The sequence below is a fragment of the Meleagris gallopavo genome, chromosome 2 (genome assembly GCF_905368555.1).
Source record: "Meleagris gallopavo chromosome 2, MGAL_WU_HG_1.1, whole genome shotgun sequence".
NCBI lineage: Eukaryota > Metazoa > Chordata > Aves > Galliformes > Phasianidae > Meleagris > Meleagris gallopavo.
The window spans coordinates 60,538,770-60,561,866 of record NC_139405.1 but is presented as its reverse complement, the minus strand read 5'-3'; the positions used below and the strand labels follow the sequence as shown (position 1 = coordinate 60,561,866).

Below are 23,097 nucleotides of genomic sequence, written 5' to 3'. Positions count from 1 at the left end.
TTAAGATGACATATCTGTTGCCAAAATTCACTTAAGAGAGGGCAGGGCTGGCTGCGGGGCTTGCCCGTTTCTCTACCGTGAGAGGAAGAAGCTGATGCTGCTGAGACTTAAGTATATGTGATGTCAGAATAAATAGCAAGCTATATGAGTAGATACCCAACTTTATTCCGCTGGCTTTCAGCCCACCTCGGAAGCGAGGTTTGGAGACAACGCTCTTGCTGCTCCCCCTTTCCCTCCGGCCCCGCCCCTGCGGCTCCCCCAGTCCCGCCCCGGAGCAGCAGGCGATGACCCATTGGTTCCCGCCCTCCTCTCATTTGCATAGAGGGGTCGAGTCCGCCCCAGGCCCCGCCCCTCACGGGTGTGCGGCCGTGCGCGCGCTGTTGTGGCACGTGAGGGCGGCGCACGTGGGTCCGTTATGTAAAACACGGGGGGCGAAGGGGCGGGGAGGTGCCTGAATGCTGCGCAGGCGCGCCAGCCGTCCACTGCCGCGCATGCGGGGTAACTCCGTGCGCAAGCGCGCGGGATGAGGGGCGGGGCCGAGTGGTGCTGGTTGCCCTCCTCCCGCGCCCCTCCCCCGGTCAGACGGCGGAGGTCTCGAGCGACAATGAAGCAGGAGCCGCAACAGCAGCAGCAGCCGCCGGCCCAGCAGCCGCCCCCCGCCGGCGCCGGGGTGCCGGCTTTCCTCAGCAAGCTGTGGGCGCTGGTGGGCGAGGCGCCCAGCAACCAGCTTATCACCTGGAGCCAGGTGCGGCGGCGCGAGCCTCGGCCGCTGGTCGCCCCGCCCCGGCCGCGTGCCCCGCGGCTGCGGGAGGCCGCTCCTCTCCGGTAGCGGCAGTGCGGGCCCGGGGGCAGCGGGGGCCAGGAGGATAGCGGGGCCTTAGGGAGCTTCGGTGGGGCGGCGCGGGGCGGGAAATCCGGGCATGGCCGGGCGGGCCCCTAGCGGGAGGAGCGACCCCTGCACGGTTATCCGGGGACCGCGTGCGGCTGGAAGTGACGAGCGCGGGTGGCGGCCCGGGGCCCGGGCCCTGCCGCCGGCTGCGGAGCCTGCCGGGGCGCGGCTGGGGCGGGAAGCCGCCGCGGGGCACGGGCTGGGGCTGAGGCTCGGGCGGCGCTGGCACGCGGCGTGCACTGACAACGAGCGGCACCTTCCGCCGCGGCTCCGCCGGTTCGTCCGTAACGCGTGGAGTTGTATAACGGCTGCGAACTGTGTAGATAAAGAACGGTGGGAGGACAAGAGGAAGGCGTATTTATATTTCTTCCCGCGGCCGCCCCGCTCCCCCATCCCGCGCGGCCACGTGGGGTAGCAGTTGCCGCGCTCGGGCTGGGCCGGCCGTGGCCACTTGCACGAGGTGTAACTGCGGAGCTGTCCCGCGCCCGGACCGTAGCGGCCTTTGTTGTGGTGGCCCGGATGTATTGTGTACCTTCAGTGGACGGAGCCGGGCGGGCATCACCTCTGAGGAAAGTCCCTGAGTGCCCGGCGGGTTTGGGCGCGGGTTGGGGATTGGGCTGCTGCTGCTTTCGGTCGCCTGATGTCGTGGAACCTGTAGTTAAACCTGTAGTTACTATTCTGATACGTGTCTGCTTTATCAGTAACTTATTCTTAAAAAAAAAAAAAATCCCATTCTCGCATCGTGCAGGTGTCTTCAAGTGTTGAGATAACAGTTTTCAGCTGAGTTTAGTTCACGCGGGGGCTCAATACCCTGCAAAATGTTTTACTGACAGTTGGGTTTACCAGTAGCTTCAGCTTTGTTGTGGATGCCCTATCCCTGAAGGTGTTGAAAGCCAGACAGGACTGGACCCTGAGCAGCCTAATCTAGTGAGTGCCAACCCTGCCAGCAGGGGGTTGGAACTAGATGGTCTTTAAGGTCCTCTCCAACCTGAGCCATTGTATGGTTGTATGCTGTCTACATTCCAGCAGTTTTCCTTCTGTTTTTATTTTTTTTTCCTCCTCTGAAAAAAAGGTGCTGAGGGCAATGTGTTGTCTAGCTTAAAAACAGCCTGTTTTTTGCCACCTCATGCTTCATGGATGCTTCCCAAATTCATTGTGTTTACCTCAAGTAAATATGCCAGGGACCATTGTTTGGTACCTTTATGTTATTTCCTCATTTAAAAATAAAGGCTGAGTTTGAGATTCTGCAAAGCAGTTTGTGGAAGCAAGATATACTGATTGTAGTTCATATAATCAACCTTTGGCAGTTTCTGTATGGATGAAGGTATTGGGAGCCCTTCGTATGGCATATTTGAAAAATATGCTGCCTCAAGTGTAACAGTGAAGAAAGAGTCCTGTTATTGTGACATTTCATTGTTTTCTGTACAAATCCGTATTTTTACACTGTAAGGATGAACACTGAAGCAAAACCAGCCAAATCTTGTCTTCCCGCATATACATCTTAGTGCAGGCACAGGCAGTTGGAGTAACAAATGAAGTACATGAAGATTGTTGTCTGCTGCTGTCAGTAAAAACAGAACTTCAGGTACACAGTAATGCTTCACTGGGTTAAAGCTCGCCTTTAGCATCTGTTTACAGCATTGATGTAAGTGGCTGGCGGGGCACCGAGGAACAGTGGAAGTATCTCTCTAATTTTCTGCAATAGGTTTGAAACTTTTCAAGGTGATAATGAAGTTAGGTGCTGCACAGAAGCTGTCTGCTGGCATTGCAGATTGCTGTAGCACCACTTCAAACCTTCAGCTGGTGAGTCAGGTTATCTTAAAATGATCTGTTCTTACCCTTTCTTTTACTTCCCATTTTCTTTATGCTACCTATTTCTCAGCAGGAGATAGGCGTGTATTACTGGGAAGTTAAGAGGTTTTTCGTTTGTCAGAAATGAGTTCTCACATCAGCAATCTTCACATGGTCTCATAGTTGGTTCTTGAAGCTTCTTTATTGGGGAGCAAGCAGCTGCCGGAGGTAGGAAACAAGTGGAGCTTCTTGAACTGAAGGGCTCCTAAAAAGGTGGAGCATAAGTACTGGCATTTGTAAAAGATTATAGGTGAGGTAAGAATATTGTGAATAGATTACAGATAAAACCTCTGCCAATTTGAAGACTCTAATTCTAATTCTGCCAATTACTTGTCCTTTAGTTAATGGAGCTAGATTGTGGAAGAACAAAGAACGGAGGCTTCTATTTGTCTCGGTCTGTGGATGTAATTTGAGGATCAGTTTATTGGGTAAAAGATTGATCCCTTCAGAATTGGCATGCAGGAGGAGGGAATTGTTTCTTGAGTGCTTTTTGGTCATTTTGAAATCATGTGGACAGGCTCAGCTTTTTGACAGCTCTGTCTTGTCTATGAACTTAACAAACGAGTCATACTTTTATGCTGGGTAGCAAAAGGGATTTCAGCTGTGATTTGTTGGGTTTTTTTTTTGTCCTGTTTTGTTTTTGACCTTTCACAGTCTCTGCTGTATTTGTATTTCCTCTCAAGATTTTAAAGTTCATAATACAAAATTTATGGTATTGTGCTGCAGAGAAACTGGTGCTTGTTGGTAAACTTGTCGTTAATTAATTTCTTGAGGAAGCGTGGAGAGAAGCAATGGAAATGTTCTCCTTTAGATATGGATGGCAATGCAAATTGGTAGTTCTCTGTTGCTCTGCAACTGCAGTTATACGCTTTTGTTGTGGAAAACTGCAGGCAAGCAGATCAGTTACGTACTGCATGCACAAAGGAAACATTCCTATGCGGTGATTAATTCTGCAAGACCGGAGTGTGTTCTACAGTAGTCTTAAGTAGCTTTATGTCTCTCATTTTAGAATGGCCAGAGTTTCTTGGTGTTGGATGAACAGAGATTTGCAAAAGAGATTCTGCCTAAGTACTTCAAGCACAACAACATGGCAAGCTTTGTAAGACAGCTAAACATGTGTAAGTTCTCATATTTTGTTTGTTTCTGTCACAATTAAAGATTCTGGATGCGTTTAGTTGTGTTATTTTCTTTGAACAGTTCTGTGTTGTCGCATTTAGAGTACTGTCTCATCCTCAAAACTGATAAAAGGACAGTTGGAACAACATAATTTGAATTCCTTAGTGTGAATTTTCAGATATGAGTTTTCTTTTTTCTTTTTTTTTTTTTAAAGATGGCTTCCGTAAAGTTGTCCATGTTGATTCTGGGATTGTCAAACTGGAGCGAGATGGTTTAGTTGAGTTTCAACACCCATATTTTAAACAGGGTCGAGAGGACTTGTTGGAACACATTAAAAGGAAGGTTAGTGAAAACTCAGTATATAAACCAACTATAGTAATTTTAAATGAACAGCAGAGTTCATGGCAAGTTTTAATTGTGGGATTGTAAGTCCAAGTGGATTTTGGTGCTCTCATGTACGTTCTGATTTATCTAAAGTTATTTTGGGGGCTTTGACTAGGCTGCTATAGCTAATTATTTCTCTCTCATAGTGAGTTTAACAGGCAGCGAAAATGAGTTATGCAAATAGAAGGTTCAACAGATGCATGTTAAGAGGGCAGAACATGCTTTAACTTTACCATCCCTAATGTAACTATTTTTTATGTAGCTTGTTTCAGAACATAGTTACTGCAAGAAGTAAGCTTCCCACTCAGGAGAGCTGGAAGCAAATACATAAACATGTTTGTTATGCTGCTATTACATTTCTGAAACTTGCTCTGCTGTTACTGAGAATCAGGCAAATAAGAGTAGATATCAAGCAGAAATACAATAACTATGGTGAGAGAGATATGCTTGTTAGCCTTGGGTTAATTTGAAGCAGTTTAGATGTAGAGTGCTGAGTACCATGCCTGGAGAATCTGAACATAAACAAATGCTTATAATACGTATGGGTGATATGGCATCTGTTGTAAGAAGTCTCTTCGTTTCTGTATTTATGTATTTGATGCATGGTTTATTACTGATTTTTAATTCAGTTATTAGCACTAGAGAAGTTATACTTGATCTTCAAAAGAAAATAGTAATTAACAGTGAGTAAAGGGAAGCGTTGTTTCTGAATTCTCATCTCTTAAAGGTTTCTTCTTCGAGACCTGAAGAAAACAAGATAAGCCAGGAGGATCTCTCCAAAATAATAAGTAGTGCTCAGAAAGTGGAGATTAAACAAGAGACTATTGAATCTCGATTGTCTGCCCTGAAAAGGTAAATGCTCTGTCAACAGCTGATCCCTAAAATGGAGTAATTCTAGTAATAGATATTGGAGAACAAATACAACGTAAATGTAAGACCTAATTTTGATATTTTTTTTTTTTTTTAGTGTTCAACTTGAACTATTGTTGTAGGAAGATAAATTTCAGCAAAAGATTTGTATTAAAATTGAATATTTAAGTATGACTAAAAGTAATAGGCAAAATTGGTGTTTGAAGAACTGTCTTTAATATTAATTCCTTAATGCTGCTGAGGTGGAATATTCAACTAAGTTCTTACCATATGCCAAATAAGCTTAGTTGCTGTGTTTAGTCTGATGTAGTTTGGTTCTTGCAAATTACTTATGATACTTTCATACTACAATTACTGTTCTTACTCATTACTTTATTTTCCTCTTGCTGTCTTCATTCCCTCAGTGCTGAAATTACAGGACAGTTAATCCTTCTGAAAATTTGTTTGGAATTGTAACTTGAAAATTCATTAGTTACAACCACAGATATGTACAGTCTAAAATCCAAGTATAAATTGAGTATTTTTAGAATATTATTATTTCCTGTTTAGTAATTATGTTTTGTTGTTAACAATATGAGCAGTGTGAGTCAGAAATATTTGTGTGTAGATAGAGTATGTAGATGAAGACAGGATTTATAGAGATAAACTCTTGCACCTCAGTGGTAACTATCTCCAGGACTTCATATTGAGAAAATTATTGCTTGCCTCTGTGGCAGAGATGACTAGTAAGTTGAAGTTTTGAGAAATAAATGGTTTCGTTCACTTGTCATCTTCAGTTCTAATTACTGAAGTTTGAAGGGCAGACTTATTTTGACTAGGAATGGTTTTTATTAGAAACTGGACAGTCTTGAGTGAAAAGGTTTCTATTCACGCTATTGGGTCATATAATTTGGGTTGGAAGAAGCCTCAGGAGGCCATCAGGTTCAAACCAAGCTCAGAGCAGGTCTGACTGGCTGAAATGACATTTGGTTTCTAATGTCTGGACAGTTTGTGAAGATGAAATGATACAATGTCTTTGACATCTAAGTTGTTCAGTGAGAATTAAATAATTTAAGTAAAACTGGATCTAAATCAGAAGAGCCAGTCTTGGGAAGTGTGTTTCTAAAGCTAGTAGGAAGATTGAGAAAGTTCAGAATCCCTGGCTGCTGTTGTTGAATTTGTGATGGAACTCTGTATTTAAACTGTTGGACATTTTAATCCTCAAACTGCTACTAAGCTGCAGCTTACTGCATATCAACAACTGTTTATGAAAACTGAGCTTAAAGTTCCCTAAAAACATGAAACGCTGGTGGATAGATTTTCATCATTTTTTGGCTTACATCTTGAAAATTAAACTATGAAAGAGGGAAGGCTGCTATGTTGTCTTTCCTTATGTACTGAAGCTTTTGATATTCATTATCTGATGAATGTGCTTTATTCTGTCAGAAACCACAAGGTTCATGGGTTTGATAGCAAGGGTCACTTTATATCAGTTTTTATGCTGTCTCAGTTCTGGACTCTTGTGAGTACTGCCAAGGCTTGTAAACAGCCGAGGTTTGTAAAATGACAGTGTTTCAGGAAAACTGCTCTCTCTGCTGTGCTCATCACCTAATGTACTCCTTTACTGGAATTAATTAAAGGCATCCTATAGCTGTGTGTAAGACTTGAGCTTACAAAGATCTGTTCAAGATGAATGTGCAGTTTCTGATAGATCGCTTCCCTCTAGCAAGAAATGTGTGAGGGAGGGCAAATAGGTGTAATATAAATGATGAATGCAGTATTTGCTACAGAACACTATTTTCAACCTAGTCACCACCATTAGCTATACGTTTTCACCAGTGGAAAAACAAGTACCTGCATGCTGTGCTCATACAGTCTATACCAGCAGAAGTGACCCACTGTTTGACAGCTGCTATTTTGCTTTAATTGCTAGTAAGATGTTGCCCACACAGTCCATCTTTCATCAGCCTGAACAGATGGAAGTCACAAGGCACCAGATCCAGACTACGCAGTGGGTACAGTAGGACAATGCAGCCAAGGTTGGCATTGTGCTTCTCAGTCTTCAGGCTGCTATGGAGCCTGGAGTTATCATTTTACAGGAGTTTGCCTTCCCTGACCCGACTCTGGAAGTTTGATCCTTCATCTTTATCAATGTCTTGATGCATCAGTCAGAATTGATGGTTCAGGAAATCCAAAAGGATCATACTTTTTCTATCCCAGAAAAGAGTGCACATCAATTACTAGCTGAGAGCTGTGTCTTGAGCTTTTTCTTTGATAGTACACTCACATGTTGTCACTTCATGGACAGCCATTTTGACTTCAGCTCATAATAGTGACGCTACTCATCACTAGTAATGATGTGATCTAGAAATTGTCACTTTCAGACTCATTGGTACAGTAGGTCCTGACAAACTTTCATATAGTATTTTCTGTTCTTTTGTAAGCATTCATGGGATCCACCTGGCACAAGCTTTGAGATATTCCAGTGTTGCCACCATTGTTTCCACTGCAATGACGCTCATACTCAGTTCCATACTCAGCTCCTTGGTTGTAGTCTGCTGATTGGCATGGATGAGCTGATGGATGGAGATGCTGTTCATTACCCAGAGCTGTGCATGGCCATCCAGAACACAGCGTGTCTTTTTACTGTCACCACCACTAAAATGCACCACCCACCACCTCACTGTGCTCACATCCACTGTTTGGTCTCCATATAAACATTCAGCAAGTGTCAGTGAATGTCAGTGGGTGCAGTTTTTTTCCACATGGAAGAATTCAGTGACACAGCATTGCTTCATATGCACTTTCATATCAGATGCCGTTTTGTCAGACTGCCCTTCTGGTGCCACCTGTTGCACAGCAACAAAATGAAACAGAATATTGGTGGGACGATTCAGCATTTGCTGCCATACCACCAACATCCACCTCTGATGTTGTGGGTCAGTGTAATAAAATAGGAGGCATTACTTTCTGAGAAGCTCTCCTAGGATGAGAAGAAGGTAACTTTGTTGTTTGAAAGGACGCAAAACACCTAATTCCAAAATGCTGAATTAGTAGTAATATGTAATGTGTAATGCCTCACTTAGGAAAAAAGGTGTTTTATGGAGTTTGGAAGTTCTCCCCAGGGTATTTGTTGTGTTTGGTTCTCCATTTTATAATTATTTGCAAGGATTACTAAATGACTTTTTTTGGTACAATCAATAAAACATTTCAGAAAGCTTTAATAAAATTAACTACTCTTTAACAAAAATTAATAATATAAATACTTCAAAATTCAGTTTGATTTCTAAATTATCCTTTTGAAACAGGGAGAATGAATCTCTTTGGAGGGAAGTGGCAGAACTGAGAGCAAAACATCTGAAACAACAGCAAGTTATTCGGAAGGTAGGGCTTCATTCAAACACAATCAGTGGGTGTTTCTGAAGTAGGAATACTCTGTCTTACTGTCCTGGTGTCAGTTGGAATAGAGCTGATTTTCTTTGTAGTGTCTGTGATGCTATATTTTGGCTTGAGGAGAAAAACAAGCTGATAACAGACCAGTGCTTTAGTTGTTGCTGAGCAGTGCTGTACAGCGTCAAGGACATTTTAGCTTCTCCTAGTGTCCTGCCAGCAAGGGGGGCTGGGGATGTACAAGGAACTGTGGGGGGACAGAACCAGGAGAGCTGACCCAGACTGGCCAAAGAGATATCCTGTACCATATGGTGTCATGCACAACTATGAAACTGGGGCAGTTGGCTGGGAGGAACAGCTGCTGGTCAGGAGAAACTGGCTTGATGTTGGTTGGTGGGTAATTTCTTTGTGCATCCCTTATTTTGTAAATACATACATGTGTATGTAGAGGTGTATATTTTTTTTGTCATTACCATTTTTCCTTTTCTGTCTATTTTGGAAGTTCTTTTCACTTGAAACGAACTTTGTATTTCTAATGATATCAAAACAATAGATTATTGAATGGAAGCCACTGATAATATATTAGCTTAGCTTGATGCTTAAATCTGTGATCTACCAGAACTGTTGTAAATTCAAAGAGTTTGCAGATTCTTTTTTTTACATATATTTACATTATAGTAATACTATAAGCTGCAGATAATTACTGTGTCTTTTTTCCATATTGTTCAGGCCAGACGTATGCATTTAATTCTTAATATTAAAACATGCAGGAAGAGATACTGAGATTTCAAGGGGAAGGGCAACTGATGAATACTGTTAACTGTATGGATCCTTTTTTCTGAATTTATCAAGAAAACTCTTCACTAGGCCACAGTATTGATAGATACAGGTTACATGTATGGTCAACATCCTTATGTTGCTTATAGGAATTTTTCTAATAGTTGAATTTACTGACTTTTTTTCTCTATACCAAATGAAGTGTACAAATTTATTCTTAGTGCTTGCTATGTGAAAAAGATATCTTGGTGCTTTGAGAGAAACAATTGTAGAGCAACGTAACTAACTATAATATTCTTTTCTTCATAGATTGTACAATTTATTGTTACCCTGGTGCAGAACAACCAACTAGTGAGCTTAAAACGCAAGAGGTAAGTATGGTCTTGAAAAGTTGCTATCCACTCAATATGCTGACTTCTTTTTTTTTTTCTTAAATAAAACATAAGAATTAGTTCCTAGATGACTGACTTCCTTTTCTGTGATTTAGGCCTCTACTTCTGAACACTAATGGACCTACAAAGTCGAATGTATTTCAGCAAATTGTGAAAGAACCAGCAGACAATAATCATCATGTAAGTTTTACTTTATGCATACCATTTGTTATGGTGGAGGAAGTAGTGAGGAGAGCCAGACAGATCGTGTCTTTCTTACTGAGGATAAAAATGTTGAAGAGCTTTCAACTTTTAGAAGTGGTTTACTGCATTTCCTTCAGAAGCAAGTGTTTTGATAATTGCCATTCACTTATCAATAGAATCACATAGAAGCCACTTAACTATGTGTAGCATCATGGGAAAATACTGATAGCAGTTGCTTTTAATAGTAGTGCTTTTAAGGACTCTTATGTTATGTTGTTGTCTCCTTGAGTTAGGAGTCACAGTACATGAACAGGAATCCGCCTGCAAAGCAGCACCTAGCCCTGCAGAATCGTGTTAAGTTCTTGTGCTGCTTGAATGTCCCACCATTGAAAGATATATTCTGCTGTCCAAATAATTCTGCCTGGGGAAATTATTAGAGTTATTAGCTTGGGACTAGAATTAATAGCTTTATAATGAAGTATAAATGGCAGATCGTGACTAATAACAATTTTTTTAGTATTTTTAGTTCATTTATAGTCTTGCCTTTGTAGCTTTTTGTTGCTTTTGTTGTCTGACATTGGTAGTAATTTATTTGAATACTTTTATTACTTGCCAAACTATTTTTGTAACTGCTCTTTTCCAGCTTGCTCATTTATACATATATTATTTATATACGTGTATATATTTCTATTTCTATCAAACATAGATCTATACAAACTCATTGTAGTTTCCAAGGCATAGGAAAACCTTATACCTCTTTAGAATTGTGATATTGAAAGATACAGTGATAACTGTCAGAATACTGAAGCTAATTGTCCTTCTGTCCCCTCGTTCTTAAAAATTATTCTCAGGTACCTCTCAACAGAACTGAGGGCTTAAAACAAAGAGAACAAATTTCAGATGACATCATTATTTATGATGTTACTGAGGATGTGGCTGATGAGGAAAATACCATGGTTGATGAAGAAAATGCTCCCATTACACCAGAGACAAATGAAGATACCACTTCAGATTCTTCTAAGTAAGAAGTCTTTAGAAGTCTACGTAGAAAGTGGTTTCCAATATTGAATAGTATGCAGTAATTCAGGTGTCTGGAGTACTCTTGCATGTATAAAAGCGTGATTTCTGAATTCACACTAGATCTCCTCTGGATTTGTTCCATGTAGTTGATTGGCTGTAGGAGGTTTTAATATGTTGATAGAAACTAGTGAAAAGTAATCTGTATTATTACACTCTTGTTAAATGTGCTATTTGTCCTAAGACAGAATCAGTTATGTCTACTTATTTTTTGGTTGTGAAGACAGATGGCTATTCAATTTCAAGAACTTTGTTTTTTTTTTTGTTTGTTTCTTTTGTAGTCCCAAGTGTTTTGTGATTGCATTTTATCTTTTTGTACTATAAAAGTAGTTCATCTTTTGCCTATGAGAACTTCTAATTTGGTTCAGAGATTAAGATGCAACTCTGTTCCTTGGTTGTGTGGTACTGATAGAACCTGTGTTATGCCACAAGGAATAAAATTTAGAGATTACTATCTTATACTTGAATTAACACTGTTGTGTTTGTTGAACTGATGTCTGGGAATGCATTCTCTGATAGAAAAGTTTAATTGAGATTAGGTTTCGGTAACACAACTACTTCAGGGTTAAGAAAACTGTGAAAATATGGAGATAGCAAATGAAAACTGTTTTTTTTTTTGTTTTTTTACATTGCTTTCATTGTAAGAAGCTTAATTAACTGTAATGGTATTGACTGAGATCATTCATGTTATGGCTAATCCAGAGTTAAATTGTGTTCCACCAAAAAGATGCAAACTACATGTGGTCTGTCTTGTTTGATGCTCTTATGTGCTTTGTCCTACTTCATGCATAGTTCACATTTATGTGCAGGCTTGTACTTGTTATAATGCAAAAACATCAGAATTCCTATATGCTCAGAATAGTTGTTATGATCTAGCACAACAGTATTTACTGGCTGAGCTGCATTAGCTGTACTGAGTGTTACTGTGCCATACCAGTGGAAAATAGGTATGTTTAGAATATCTGGCTGTATTTCCTGTTAAAATGTGGAAGAAAAATTAATTTCCATATTTTAGCTTGGCTGAAATGGAAAGTAACTAAGCCTTACAAATTTAAGAGTGTATGAAATATTCATAATTTGTCTTGTTTTACAGCTGCAGTCGTTCTCCTGATATTGTAATTGTGGAAGATGATAATGAGGAAGAATATGCCCCTGTAATTCAAGGGGATAAAAGCACAGAATCGGTTGCTGTCTCAGCTAATGATCCCCTCAGCCCTGTCAGTGACAGCACAAGTCCGCTCATGTCAAGTGCTGTACAGCTGAATAACCAGTCAACTTTAACTGCAGAAGACCCAGTCTCAATGATGGATTCCATACTCAGTGAAAATGGAGTAATTTCACAGAATATAAATCTCCTTGGAAAGTAAGTAGCCTGTTTTTTAAGTATCAGAAATTATTGTTTGAAGTCAAAAGAACCGAATAGTAACTCGTAGTTGAGAACTTATTAGCTTTATTCTGGTAATGTAACTTAACAGTGAAATGTTGTAGATAACACCATTTAAACTGGCATTGATGTCAGGATTTACCTGCAGGGTTCCTGCAGGCGGATTGGATTCTGTTAGAACAAGTGAGATGCAGTTGTATTTCTGCTCATGATAGTTGTAGTCTAACATTAATGTGATTTCTCTTTTGGAGTACCAGTCTCCCTTACTTGGCTTCTGCTCTACAGAGTAAGGTTTAAGTCTTTCCCAGGAGTTTATTTTTAATGAAAAGCAGTCGTCATAATTCTAGGTGATATACTGTATCTGTGTGAAACTTAACTGTGATTTCTTTTTTCTTCCTTCTTTTAATAGATGCAATATTACAGTATTGTTTTTGTCTTCCAGAGTTGAACTTCTGGATTATCTTGACAGTATCGACTGCAGTTTAGAGGACTTCCAGGCCATGTTATCAGGACGACAATTCAGCATAGATCCAGATCTGCTATTTGATGTAATTTTCATAGACTCATAAAACGGCTTGGGTTAGAAGGATTTTTAAAGATCATCTAGATCCAACCACACCAGCTATGGACAAGGTTGCCATCCACTGGATCAGGCTGTCCAGGGCCCTGTCCAACCTGACCTTGAATGCCTGCAGTTCTAGTGCCTCATGACTCCCTGAGTAAAAACTTTCCTAATATCTAATCGAAATTTCCCATTTTCTAGATATAAACCTTCTCCCTTGTCCTGACTCTATCAGGCCATGTAAAAAAAAATTAGTCTCCCTTCTGTTTATTATAGAGCTCTTCTGAAGTATTAAAAAGCTACAATGAGGCCTTCCCAGAGCTTTCTGTTTTCCAGATTGAACAAGTCCAACTCTCTCCACCTTTGTAGGAGAGATGTTCCACCCCTCAGATCATCTCTGTGACCTTCTGGACCTTTACCACCAGTTCCATGTTCTTCCAGGTTGCAAGCACACACTGGCTCCTGTCAAGCTTTTCATCCACCAGAACAGAACTCCCAAGTCCTTCTTGGCAGGGCTGCTCTGAAAGATTTCTTTTTCCAGTCTGTATGCATCTGGAGTTGCCCTGACCCAGGTGCAACACCTTACACTTGGCCTTGTTGAATCTCTTCTAAGTTCTTGGAGGCCTATTTCTCAAGCTTGTCCAAGGCTCTTTAGATAGTATCACTTCCTTCTGTTTTATCAGCTGCACCACGCAGCCCTGCTGTGAGCAAACTAGCTGAAGGCGAACTCTATCCCATTGCCTAGGTCATTGATAAAGATGTTGAAGAGCACTGGTCCCAGCTGCTCTTTGTGGCTGGCTTCTACCTGAACCACAACCCTATGGCTGCAGCCATTCCATTCCTTATCCAGCCTTCAAATCATTCTCTTCAATTTTGAGGTAGGGATGTGGTGTGGACCTTGCAGAAGTCTAGATAGGTGACATCAATTGCTCTGCCTCTGTCTGATGCCATCACACCATCACAGAAGGCCACCAGATTGGTCAGATCTGCCCTTGGGAAGACATGCTGGCTGTTTTGGATCTCCTTCTTGTCTCATGCACCTTAACAAAGTCTCCAGGACATTCTTGTCCACAATCTTCTTAGGCACAGACAAGAGGCTCAGCAGCTTGTAGTTGCCCAGATCTTTTCTCCTTTTCTTAAAAATGTGATATTTTCCTTTTTCTAGTGCAGGACCCTGGCATGCATGTCATCCAGCCCCATACGCTTGAACAATTCACTTTCATCAGATGGTCTCTGACTTGCTCCTTGCTTACAGTTGGAGGAATTTTGCTCCCTCCATCTTCTGTCCAGAGATTCAGGGACACAAAATGGCAAAGGACTTACTGAGTCTTTTCCATGTCTGTTGTAGTCAATTCTCCCTTCTCATTTATCAGACACTACACTCTCCTTAGCCTGTATTCTTCCTGGACCCCATGTCCCTGCTTCCACATGTGCATTTCTTTATTAGTTTAACCAACAGATTTTCAGCCATGCTGGTTTTCTGCCACCTCTGCTTAATTTCTTATGCTTGGGATGGAGAGCAATTGTATACTCAAAAAGGTATCCTTAAAGAACTGGCTGCTCTGCTCTGCTTCTTTGTCTCTAAAGGATAGCTTCCTACGGGATCTCATGCACTAATTACTTAAACAGCAGGAGTTTTGCTCTTTGGAAATTAAAGGTCTTGACTATGTTCTTTGCCAGGCCTATGTTTCTTGAGATCATGAGCTCAACCAGGACATAGTCACTACAGCCCAGACTGCCTCTGATCTTAACCTCTTTAATAGGCTCATCTGAATTACTGAGCACCGTGTCAAGTGATGCTTCAACTCTGGTCAGTTTGTCTGAATTTGTCCTCAGTGTGCTCCAGGAGTCTCCTGGATTGCTTGCAGCCTGCTGTGCTGCTTTCCCAGCAGATATCTAAGTAGTTAAAATCCCCTATCAGGATGAGAGCCTGTGAGCATGATATTTCTTGAAGATGGAGCAAGAAGGCCTCATCGGCAGGCTCCCCTTGAACAGGCAGTATGTGGTGGACCTTAGCAGCCGCATGTCCATTATTGTTCCTGTCCCTCATTTTTACTCACAAGCTCTTGATCTCGTCATGACTGTTTTTTAGAGGTAGTTCTTCATGATCTATTAACTTCTAAACAGAGAGGGCAACTCCTCCAATCCTCCTGCCCTGCTAGTCTCTTCTAAAAAGCTTATAGCCCTCAGTCATAGCGCAGCATTGTGTGACTCGTCCTACTATGTTTCCATGATAGCAATTAGGTCCTCATTTTTTTAATTGCATCATTTTTTCTTCTCCTTATTTCCCATGCTAAGTGCATTGGTATAGAGACACTTCATCTGGGCTATCAGCTGTGTTACCTTCTTGGAGGAGCCCTCTCAATTGCCTTTGGGACAAATCTTGAGGTTTTCTTGTGTTGCATCCTAAAGTGACAGTGTTCCCTGGCTCTCTTCTGTCACTCAAAAGAACATCCCCTCCCCCAATCAAATTTAGCTTAAAGCTCTGCTAATCAGCCTCGGCAGTTTACTGCCCAGAACGTTCTTGCTGCACCTGCTCAGTTGCATCTGATAATAGCTTTATTCCTGATCCTTTCAACATGCTCCCAAAGGGCATAAAATCTCTTTTAATGTTTCAAAATATCCTTGTTGCAGCCCCATATCACTCAAGCTGGGTCATGAGGAGTGGATAGTAGTTCTCCGGCTTTATCAGACTTGGTAGCCTCTTCTTGATGTCATGAATGTGTGCCCCCAGCAGCATCAAACCTGTTTGATCCACATGACAAATGGGTGCCTCGCAATAAGGAGTCCTGAATTGCAAGCATGGCTTTTTTTTTTTTTTTTTTTGGTGGCATTGGTTCTGACTTGGGTCCTTGGTGGGCAGCTGCATTAAGTTGGTCCATTCCTGGGTCTGAACCTTTCTCATGCCCTCTTCTTTCCAGCCCCAGAGCCTCGTATCTGTTGCTTAGGGGCACTTTGGTGGCAAGGTGAAAACTCCTTCCGTAAGTGAAGTTGAGAGTCCAGTTTCCCTTATTTTGCATATTTCTGTGGTCTGTCTCCTCCAGTTTGGAAGCTGGCTTAGCTTCTTCTCCTTGCAGGTTTTAAGACAGGGCTGTTGACTTGCTTATGTCTCTGAATAATACTATATGCATCACTTTCTTTCCAGTTCCTACCTGGTAATTGCCTCATGCAGCCTGACAGCTTGCACCCATGACGCCCCTCTCTTCCCTCAGGCCCTTGGGGAAATTTCAGAGTCTGGAACTGAAGATCTGGGCAGCTCTGTTGCTCCTTGGGAGGTCTGGCTGGGGGCATGTGCTAGCCCGAGATGGTTGTGACTCTCGAGTCAGGGTTTCTGCCTCAACCTGTCTGTTGCAGCAGTGGTCATCATGTTTATTTCAATAGAGTGGTGCTCCGTGCTGTGAGCAGCCTGTTGCCCTCTTTGCCAACTGCTGTGCAGTATCCCAACTGATGTGCTATGTCTTCGTTGCTCATGTTCCCAGGGGACTCACTCTTGTTAGGGGTGTTATGCTGCTGCTCCTGGCTCTGCCCGTGCCTCCTCAGCCACTCCCAAATGAGAACTGGCCAGCCCAGGTGGCTCTCACCTTGTCCTGGGGTCTCCTCTCATTCAGGACTCCCCTTGCACACCATGATCCCCTGCTCTACTGCAAAACATATCTGCACTGGAGCTGATTGCTGTGGAAAATGACCCAAATTTTCTGTTTATTTCAATATTTTTGTATTGTTTTGGTAATATATTGTGTGGATTGTTACTGTTCAAAATGGACGAGATTCTTTTCTTGCCTTCCATTTTAAAAAAGGAAAGTTATAAGTATTTGTGTATATGTTTATCTGGGGCATTGGTAAAACTGTAATACACAACTGCTCTCAGTGCATGCTGTAGTGATGACATTGATTTAAACTTTTGATTGAGTAATGGCTTTTTTAGTGAAATAATGCTTGTATTTGTTACTGCATGAACTCAAGATACTGGTTAGATTAATAATCTTTCTTTGAAATAGCCTAGCACATTATCTGTCATCTTCTCCGTAAGCTTGTGCTAAAAAAGCTCTCTTATTACAAGTTTCTCTGACATTTCAAGTTATTTCTTAGGAGTATTTGTATGTTCTTAATTTCTGTTCAGGTTCAAGTCAAGTAGAGTGATTTGGTTGGGAGGGACCTGTGCAGGTCATCTTGTTCAAAGGCTGGCATGAAAGATCGTGTTACTCTGGGTCTTGTCAGCATGAAGTCTGAACTCTCCAAAGGGAGTCTGCTTGGGTGCCTGCTCTACTGCTTTGCTCTCTGTGAAGAATTTTCTTATGTCAGTCACAATTTTTCCTGCTGCAGCATGAAACTCTCACATCTTGTCCTATATCCAGCTCTGTGGAGTTTGTCATCTCAGTAACACTTCTTTATTAGCAGTAGAAAAGTGCACTTAACCACGCTTGTCTGCCCTCTACAGACAAAATAAGCCATGCTTCATCAGCCCATTGTATGTCTCATGCCCCCTAACCATTCCTCCAGACTCTCTAGTGTGAACATTCTCCTACTGGGAGACCTAAAACTGGTCACTCCCTGCAGCACGGTCATGCTGCTGGCTCATGTGAGATGTTGTCTAGCAGGACTCCAATCTCTGAGGAGCCATTCCCTGTCCATTTGGTCACTAACCTGGGTTGGTGCATGGGGTTATTGTGTCCTTGATACGTTTGTCTGTTGAACTTGACAGAGTAACTCTTAGCTCACTGTTTTCAGCTTGCTGAGATCCCACTTAACACCAGCTCTGCTCTCCCTTGTGTTGTTGACTCTTTCCAGTTTGGTGTTTCTTGAAAACTTTTTTGAGGTTTGCTCCTCATTGTTGTGCGCAGATTTCTCCACGGAGCAAATCAAGAATGAATTGATATTCCTAACACTGCAGCAAACAATGTTACTCCAAGTTAGATGTGCTTATAGTTATTTTCTTTGTGACCGAAGCTTTTGTGATTCCAAACAATGTAAACTCTAACATTTTCTTTGCAAAAGTGGTAACTGCCTGTAAATAAACTTTAGTTGTGATTGGGGCTGAAAACATAGTTCAGGGATTATTCTCACACACACAGATGTGACATTCTTGTATTTTTAATAGGACATTAAGATACCTAAAGCTTGATATGTTTTGTCTTATTCAGCTTTTTACAAGCTCCGTGCAGATGAATCCCACAGATCATATCCCTAATACCAAAGTAAGTCTTAAATCCATTGCTCAATGTACTCAGTAGTTGAGAGATGCAAACTTTTTTCATCCTTTACTTTTTTCTTTACGGGTATAATTGCACTTTTTTTTATTCTTTTAATTTCAAGACTTTCATAAGGATAGGAGAGCTGCAGGTGAATTCATCCTGCTTGTTAGGCTTTAAATAGGAAGGAGTAGTTAGGAGCAAATGTCATTTAGAACTGTTAGGCCAACACCTGTACATATTGCTAGTCTTTTTTTATTCTCTTAAATTTTAGAATTTGCAAACATATAGTTTCTCAGTAGGTTTTCGTCTGTGCTGTCTGGTGGGAAACATTAGGATAAGTAGCAGAGCAAAACACTAGCTTCTAGAGTTTGTCCTATTCATTTGTGAGCATTAGTTCTTGTTTGAGTAAGTCTGTTTCCATTTCATATTTTTCTCTTCCAGGCGCTGTTAGTTCAATTTACTGATATCAGTGCCTCTTTCACAGAATAGTAGGGGCTGAAAGGGACTGCTGGAGACCCTCTCTGTTAAAGCAGGTTCTCTAGAGTAGGTTGCACAAGAAAGTGTCCAGGTGGGCTTTGAGTATCTCGAGAGAAAGAGATTCTACAGTCTCTCTAGTTAGCCTGTTGTAGTGCTCTGTCACCCTCAAAGTAAAGAAGTTCTTTCTCATGTTCAGATGGACCTTACTATGTTCCAGTTTCTGCCTGTTGTCCCTTGTTCTGTCGCTGGGTACCACTGAAAAGAGCCTGGCTCCATCCTCTTGACATTTAACCTTTAGATATTTATACATATGTGTATCCCCTCCCCTCCAAGCTAAGCAGTCCCAGGTCTCTCAGCTTTTCCTCGTAAGAGAAATGCTCCAGGCTCTTGATCATCTTTGTATCCTGCTGCTGGACTTTCTAGTTGTCTTTCTTGAACTGAGGAGCCTGGAACTGAGCTCTGTACTCCACGTGTGGCCTCATCAGGGCAGAGTGAAGTGGGAGGAGAGCTTCCCTTGAGGCTGCACTTTTAATGTACCCTAGGATACTGTTGGACTTAGTGTCTGTGTGAGCATGCTGCTGGCTCGTAGCCAACCTGATGTCTGCCAGGACCCCCAGGTCATTTTCCACAGAGTTTCTCTCCAGCTTGTAAGCTGCTAACCTATGCTGATGTGTGGAGTTATACCTCCATAGGTATAACACACTTGCCCTAGTTGAACCTTGAAAGGTTCCTCTCCACTCAAGTGTACTCTGCAGCCTTTCCTGGTCTTGCTGAATGGCAGCACAGCCGCCTTTTCAAAATAGTTGGTGAGCTAAGTTCTAGGAGTGTGTCAGCCACTCCTCCCAGCTTCATATCATCAGCAAACTTACTGAGGATGCATTCTATCCCTTCATTTAAGTCATTGATGAAGATGTTAAACAAGACCAAACCTGGTACTGATTTCTGGGGAACAGCGGTAGCAATGGTTCCCCAACAATACTGCTGCTGATCACAACCAATTCTCAGTCCATCTCATTGTCTATTCATCTTTGCCGTGCTTTCCAGGCTTCCCCCTGAGGATGTTATGGGAGACAGTATCAGAAGCCTTGCTGAAGTCAGTGTACACAACATCCACTGTTAGCTATTCAGTCATGTCATTAAGAAAGACTACCACACTGGCCAAGGATGATTTCCTCTTGGTGAGCCCATGTTAACTACTCCTGATAACATTCTTTTCTTCCACTTGCTTGGAGATGACATCCAGAATAAGATCCTTCTCAGCAAAGGGGAATTTTTCCTTTTTGCAGACTTTCTCTTCCAGTGTCTAGGATGGCTGAGGACCAAGCATAGTAGTAAAGGCTGAAGCAAAGAAGGTGCTCAGTAACTGTTTTCAGTGTCCTCCATTTACCAGGGCATCTACCTCATTCGACAGCAGGCCCACATTTTCCCTCATCTTCCTTTTGCTATTGATGTACTTAAAGAAGCTCTTCTTGTTGTCCTTAACGTTCCTTATTAGATTAGAACCTTCCTTTCATTCCAGGTGGGCCTTAATCTTCTACATTGCATCCCTGCATGCACTGACAGTGTTCCTGTATACTTTCCAAGTGGTCAGACCCTTTTTCCACATTCTGTAGACTTTCATCTTCTGTTTGCGTTTTTTCATGAGCTCCTTGCTCATCCATGCAGGTTTCCTGCTGCTTTTACCCAACTTCTTAATCTTGGGGTTGCAGTGATCTTGAGCTTGGAAGAAGTGGTGCTTTAATGTCATCGGGTTCTCTTGGGTCCCCTTATCTTCCAAAGCTCTAACCTACAGAATGCCTCCAAGTAGATCCTTTAAGAGGTGTCCTGAAGGCCAGATTGCAATCCTAATTATTACACTGTTGTTTCCACACAGGCTCTGAATTCCACTATCTTATGGTCATTGCAGTCAAGGCTACTCCCAGTCTTCACATTCCCAACTAGTCCTTTGTAAGAACAAGGTCCAGCACTGCACTTCTCACCTCCTCCACCACTTAGGTTAGAATCATCAGTGCTCTGCAGGAATCTGGACTGCGTGTGCCTGGCAGTGCTGCTTTTCCGGCAAATACTAGGGTGATTGGAATCCCACCATGAGAACAGGTGCCTGTGACTTAGAGGCTCTTTTCAGCTTCTGTAGAAAGCCTCATCAACTTCCTCTAACTGATCAGGTGGCCTGCAGTAAACAGCTATTGTGGTGTCACCTATATTAGCACGCCTTTTAGTTCTTACCCATAAATAAGCTCTCATCTCCTTCATCATTTATCCCTCGGCAGAGCTTTAATACACTACAGTTCTCATATCGAGAGCAACTCCACCATGTCCCCTTGCTGGCCTGTCTTTTCTCTGTCTTTTCTGAAATGTACGTAAGCATTCATGAGCTGTCCTGCACATACTTTGTGATCACAATGAGATCACAGCCCTGTGCCTGCACACAGGTCTTCCTCTTTATTCCCCGTGCTGTGCAGCCTGGTATGTGGGTCCTTCAGAGAAGAAAAGGGGAGATGAGAATGCTGATTTCTCTAGAGGGATGCAAGAGGATCCCCCATAACTGTACACAACCTTGACGTGGCTGGCCTTCTGCCTCATGTCATGGGAGACAGCTCAGGAATGTTTGTTACTGTTCTGGTTGGCCTGGCTTACTCTCCAATCAGTTGCAGTGTTGTGAGTTGTTCTGGACCTGTTCCCCAAGTCCTTCAGTTTAAAGCCCGCCTTCACAAATACTTTTTCAAAATAGTTGGTGAGCTAAGTTCCAATATCACTGCAGTTGCATTAAAGAAGCTTTGAGAGCATGTTTTTTAGATTTAACTTTATTTTTCCAGATGGAGACAAAGGGAATAGAAACTACCAAGAATAATGCTGGTCCAGCTGCTTCACAGGAAACACAAGTTTCTAAGCCTAAATCAGGTTAGTTGTAATAAGTGGTTTTCTTTTTGAAATAGTTTAAGAGTTGAGCAAGTATTGTTCTCACTGCTTTTGTTTATCAGCATGACGCAGGTGTAGACAAACATTTAATATATCTGCTTTTAAGGTTGCTTAATGGCACTGTATGAAACTGATGTTTTGTGGGAGAATCAGAATAACTTCATATAGTAGTTCTTCAATCATTTTAAAACAAGCATACAACTTTTTAAAAAAGTCTTAATCTTTTAATAAATTGTAAGGTCTTGCTTTATTTTTTCTCATTCTACATTTAGAATGGCATGTAACTGATAATGCATTGGGAATTTTTTTTTTTTCCCCTTAGATAAACAACTCATACAGTATACTGCATTTCCTCTGCTTGCATTCCTTGATGGGAACCCAGGCTCCACTGTTGAGAGCGGGAGCTCCACAACTGAAACTCCTTCCTCTGTGGACAAACCCCTGGAGGTGGATGAGCTCCTGGAGAGCAGCCTGGATCCTGAACCCACTCAGAGCAAGCTGGTGCGCTTGGAGCCGCTAACAGAGGCAGAAGCAAGTGAGGCCACGCTGTTCTATTTATGTGAACTTGCCCCAGCACCCATGGACACAGACATGCCATTCTTGGATAACTAATGTAATGGGGACTATGTACATTGTCATGAAGAGGAACTATTTATTTAGAATATTGTTTGGTATGAGTTTTTTGTAAATCACTGTTTTATGTAACCAGATAGTGTGGAATCTGAAATACCTTTGCTATCCTACAAGCAATTGTTTAGCTACAGTTAGACAAGCTGTTAGATACATTTGGCAATACCAAGTTGGACTGTTACAGTACTGCTGTCAAATGCTTGGTATACCTACGCATATCTCTAAATACCTGAGGTAACCAAACACTTGTTAAGAGTAAGCTTCAATTTATGGTTTCTTCCACTTCTGGTCTTACATATAATGATGATGACAACTAGTAGTGTATGGTTAGGGAGCACTGACTTTCTGTATCTTTTTTTTTTTCTATTTTCTACAATATTTTGTTTAATAAACATAAGGCTTTTTTGGGGTGGGGGGGACCAGGACCTGATGTTAGGCTTTTTTTTTCCCTGCTTGAACTGGGAACAAAGTGCCTGTACCTTGCTAAATCTTGGTTCTGCCTTACTTTCACTTCAGTGAAAGTGCTTATACATAGCACAAACTGGGGAAGAAGTTCTTTACAGCCGCCAGGCCCCTTGACTGCATGAGTACTTTAACTTGGACCATCTACTCTGATAAAATAAATGTTATGTAAGTAAGTGTGGTACCTTAAGTGTTGTCTCTTATTCCTTAAGCGTTGTCTCTTATTCCCTGTGCCAAGCAGATGTGAACTTAACAGCTTGTTTTTTACTGTGCCAAACTTTTTTCTATACATATTTATTGGAAATGAGGCTCACCTGCAAAACTTGATATTTTAGCAGTATAACTATTAACCAATGTAGCAAATTACTTTATTTTAGTAGTCTACAACATGTTACTTTCCTCCTTTGGTTCCATACAGACAACTGCTGCAGAGCCCACTTGTTCCTTTCTGCAGAAGCACTTCACCTCTATTCAGAATGTGTGTATTTACTGTAAGGCTTCCATCCTTATTCATGTTATTCCATCTTCATTACATAGCTGAACAGCAGCAGATATATATATGA

The 23,097-nt window shown here is 41.8% G+C and overlaps 1 protein-coding gene across 3 annotated transcripts; it reads left to right on the top strand.

The window, feature by feature from the left end:
- Positions 1-506: 506 nt before the first annotated feature.
- HSF2 (heat shock transcription factor 2) lies at positions 507-22,724 on the top strand. Of its 3 annotated transcripts, none has more exons than XM_085217391.1 (13): positions 507-745; positions 3,750-3,858; positions 4,071-4,198; positions 4,968-5,092; positions 8,398-8,473; positions 9,566-9,627; positions 9,744-9,828; positions 10,683-10,852; positions 12,002-12,271; positions 12,735-12,840; positions 17,996-18,049; positions 21,340-21,424; positions 21,765-22,724. In XM_085217391.1, the coding sequence occupies exons 1-13, from the start codon at positions 524-526 to the stop codon at positions 22,052-22,054; spliced, it is 1,782 nt and encodes a 593-aa protein (XP_085073517.1). In that variant the 5' UTR covers positions 507-523; the 3' UTR covers positions 22,055-22,724. The 3 variants fall into 3 exon arrangements, with proteins under 3 accessions (XP_085073517.1, XP_085073518.1, XP_085073519.1); XM_085217393.1 differs by lacking the exon at positions 507-745 and adding an exon at positions 2,603-2,692; XM_085217392.1 differs by lacking the exon at positions 17,996-18,049.
- The last annotated feature ends 373 nt before the right edge of the window (positions 22,725-23,097 follow it).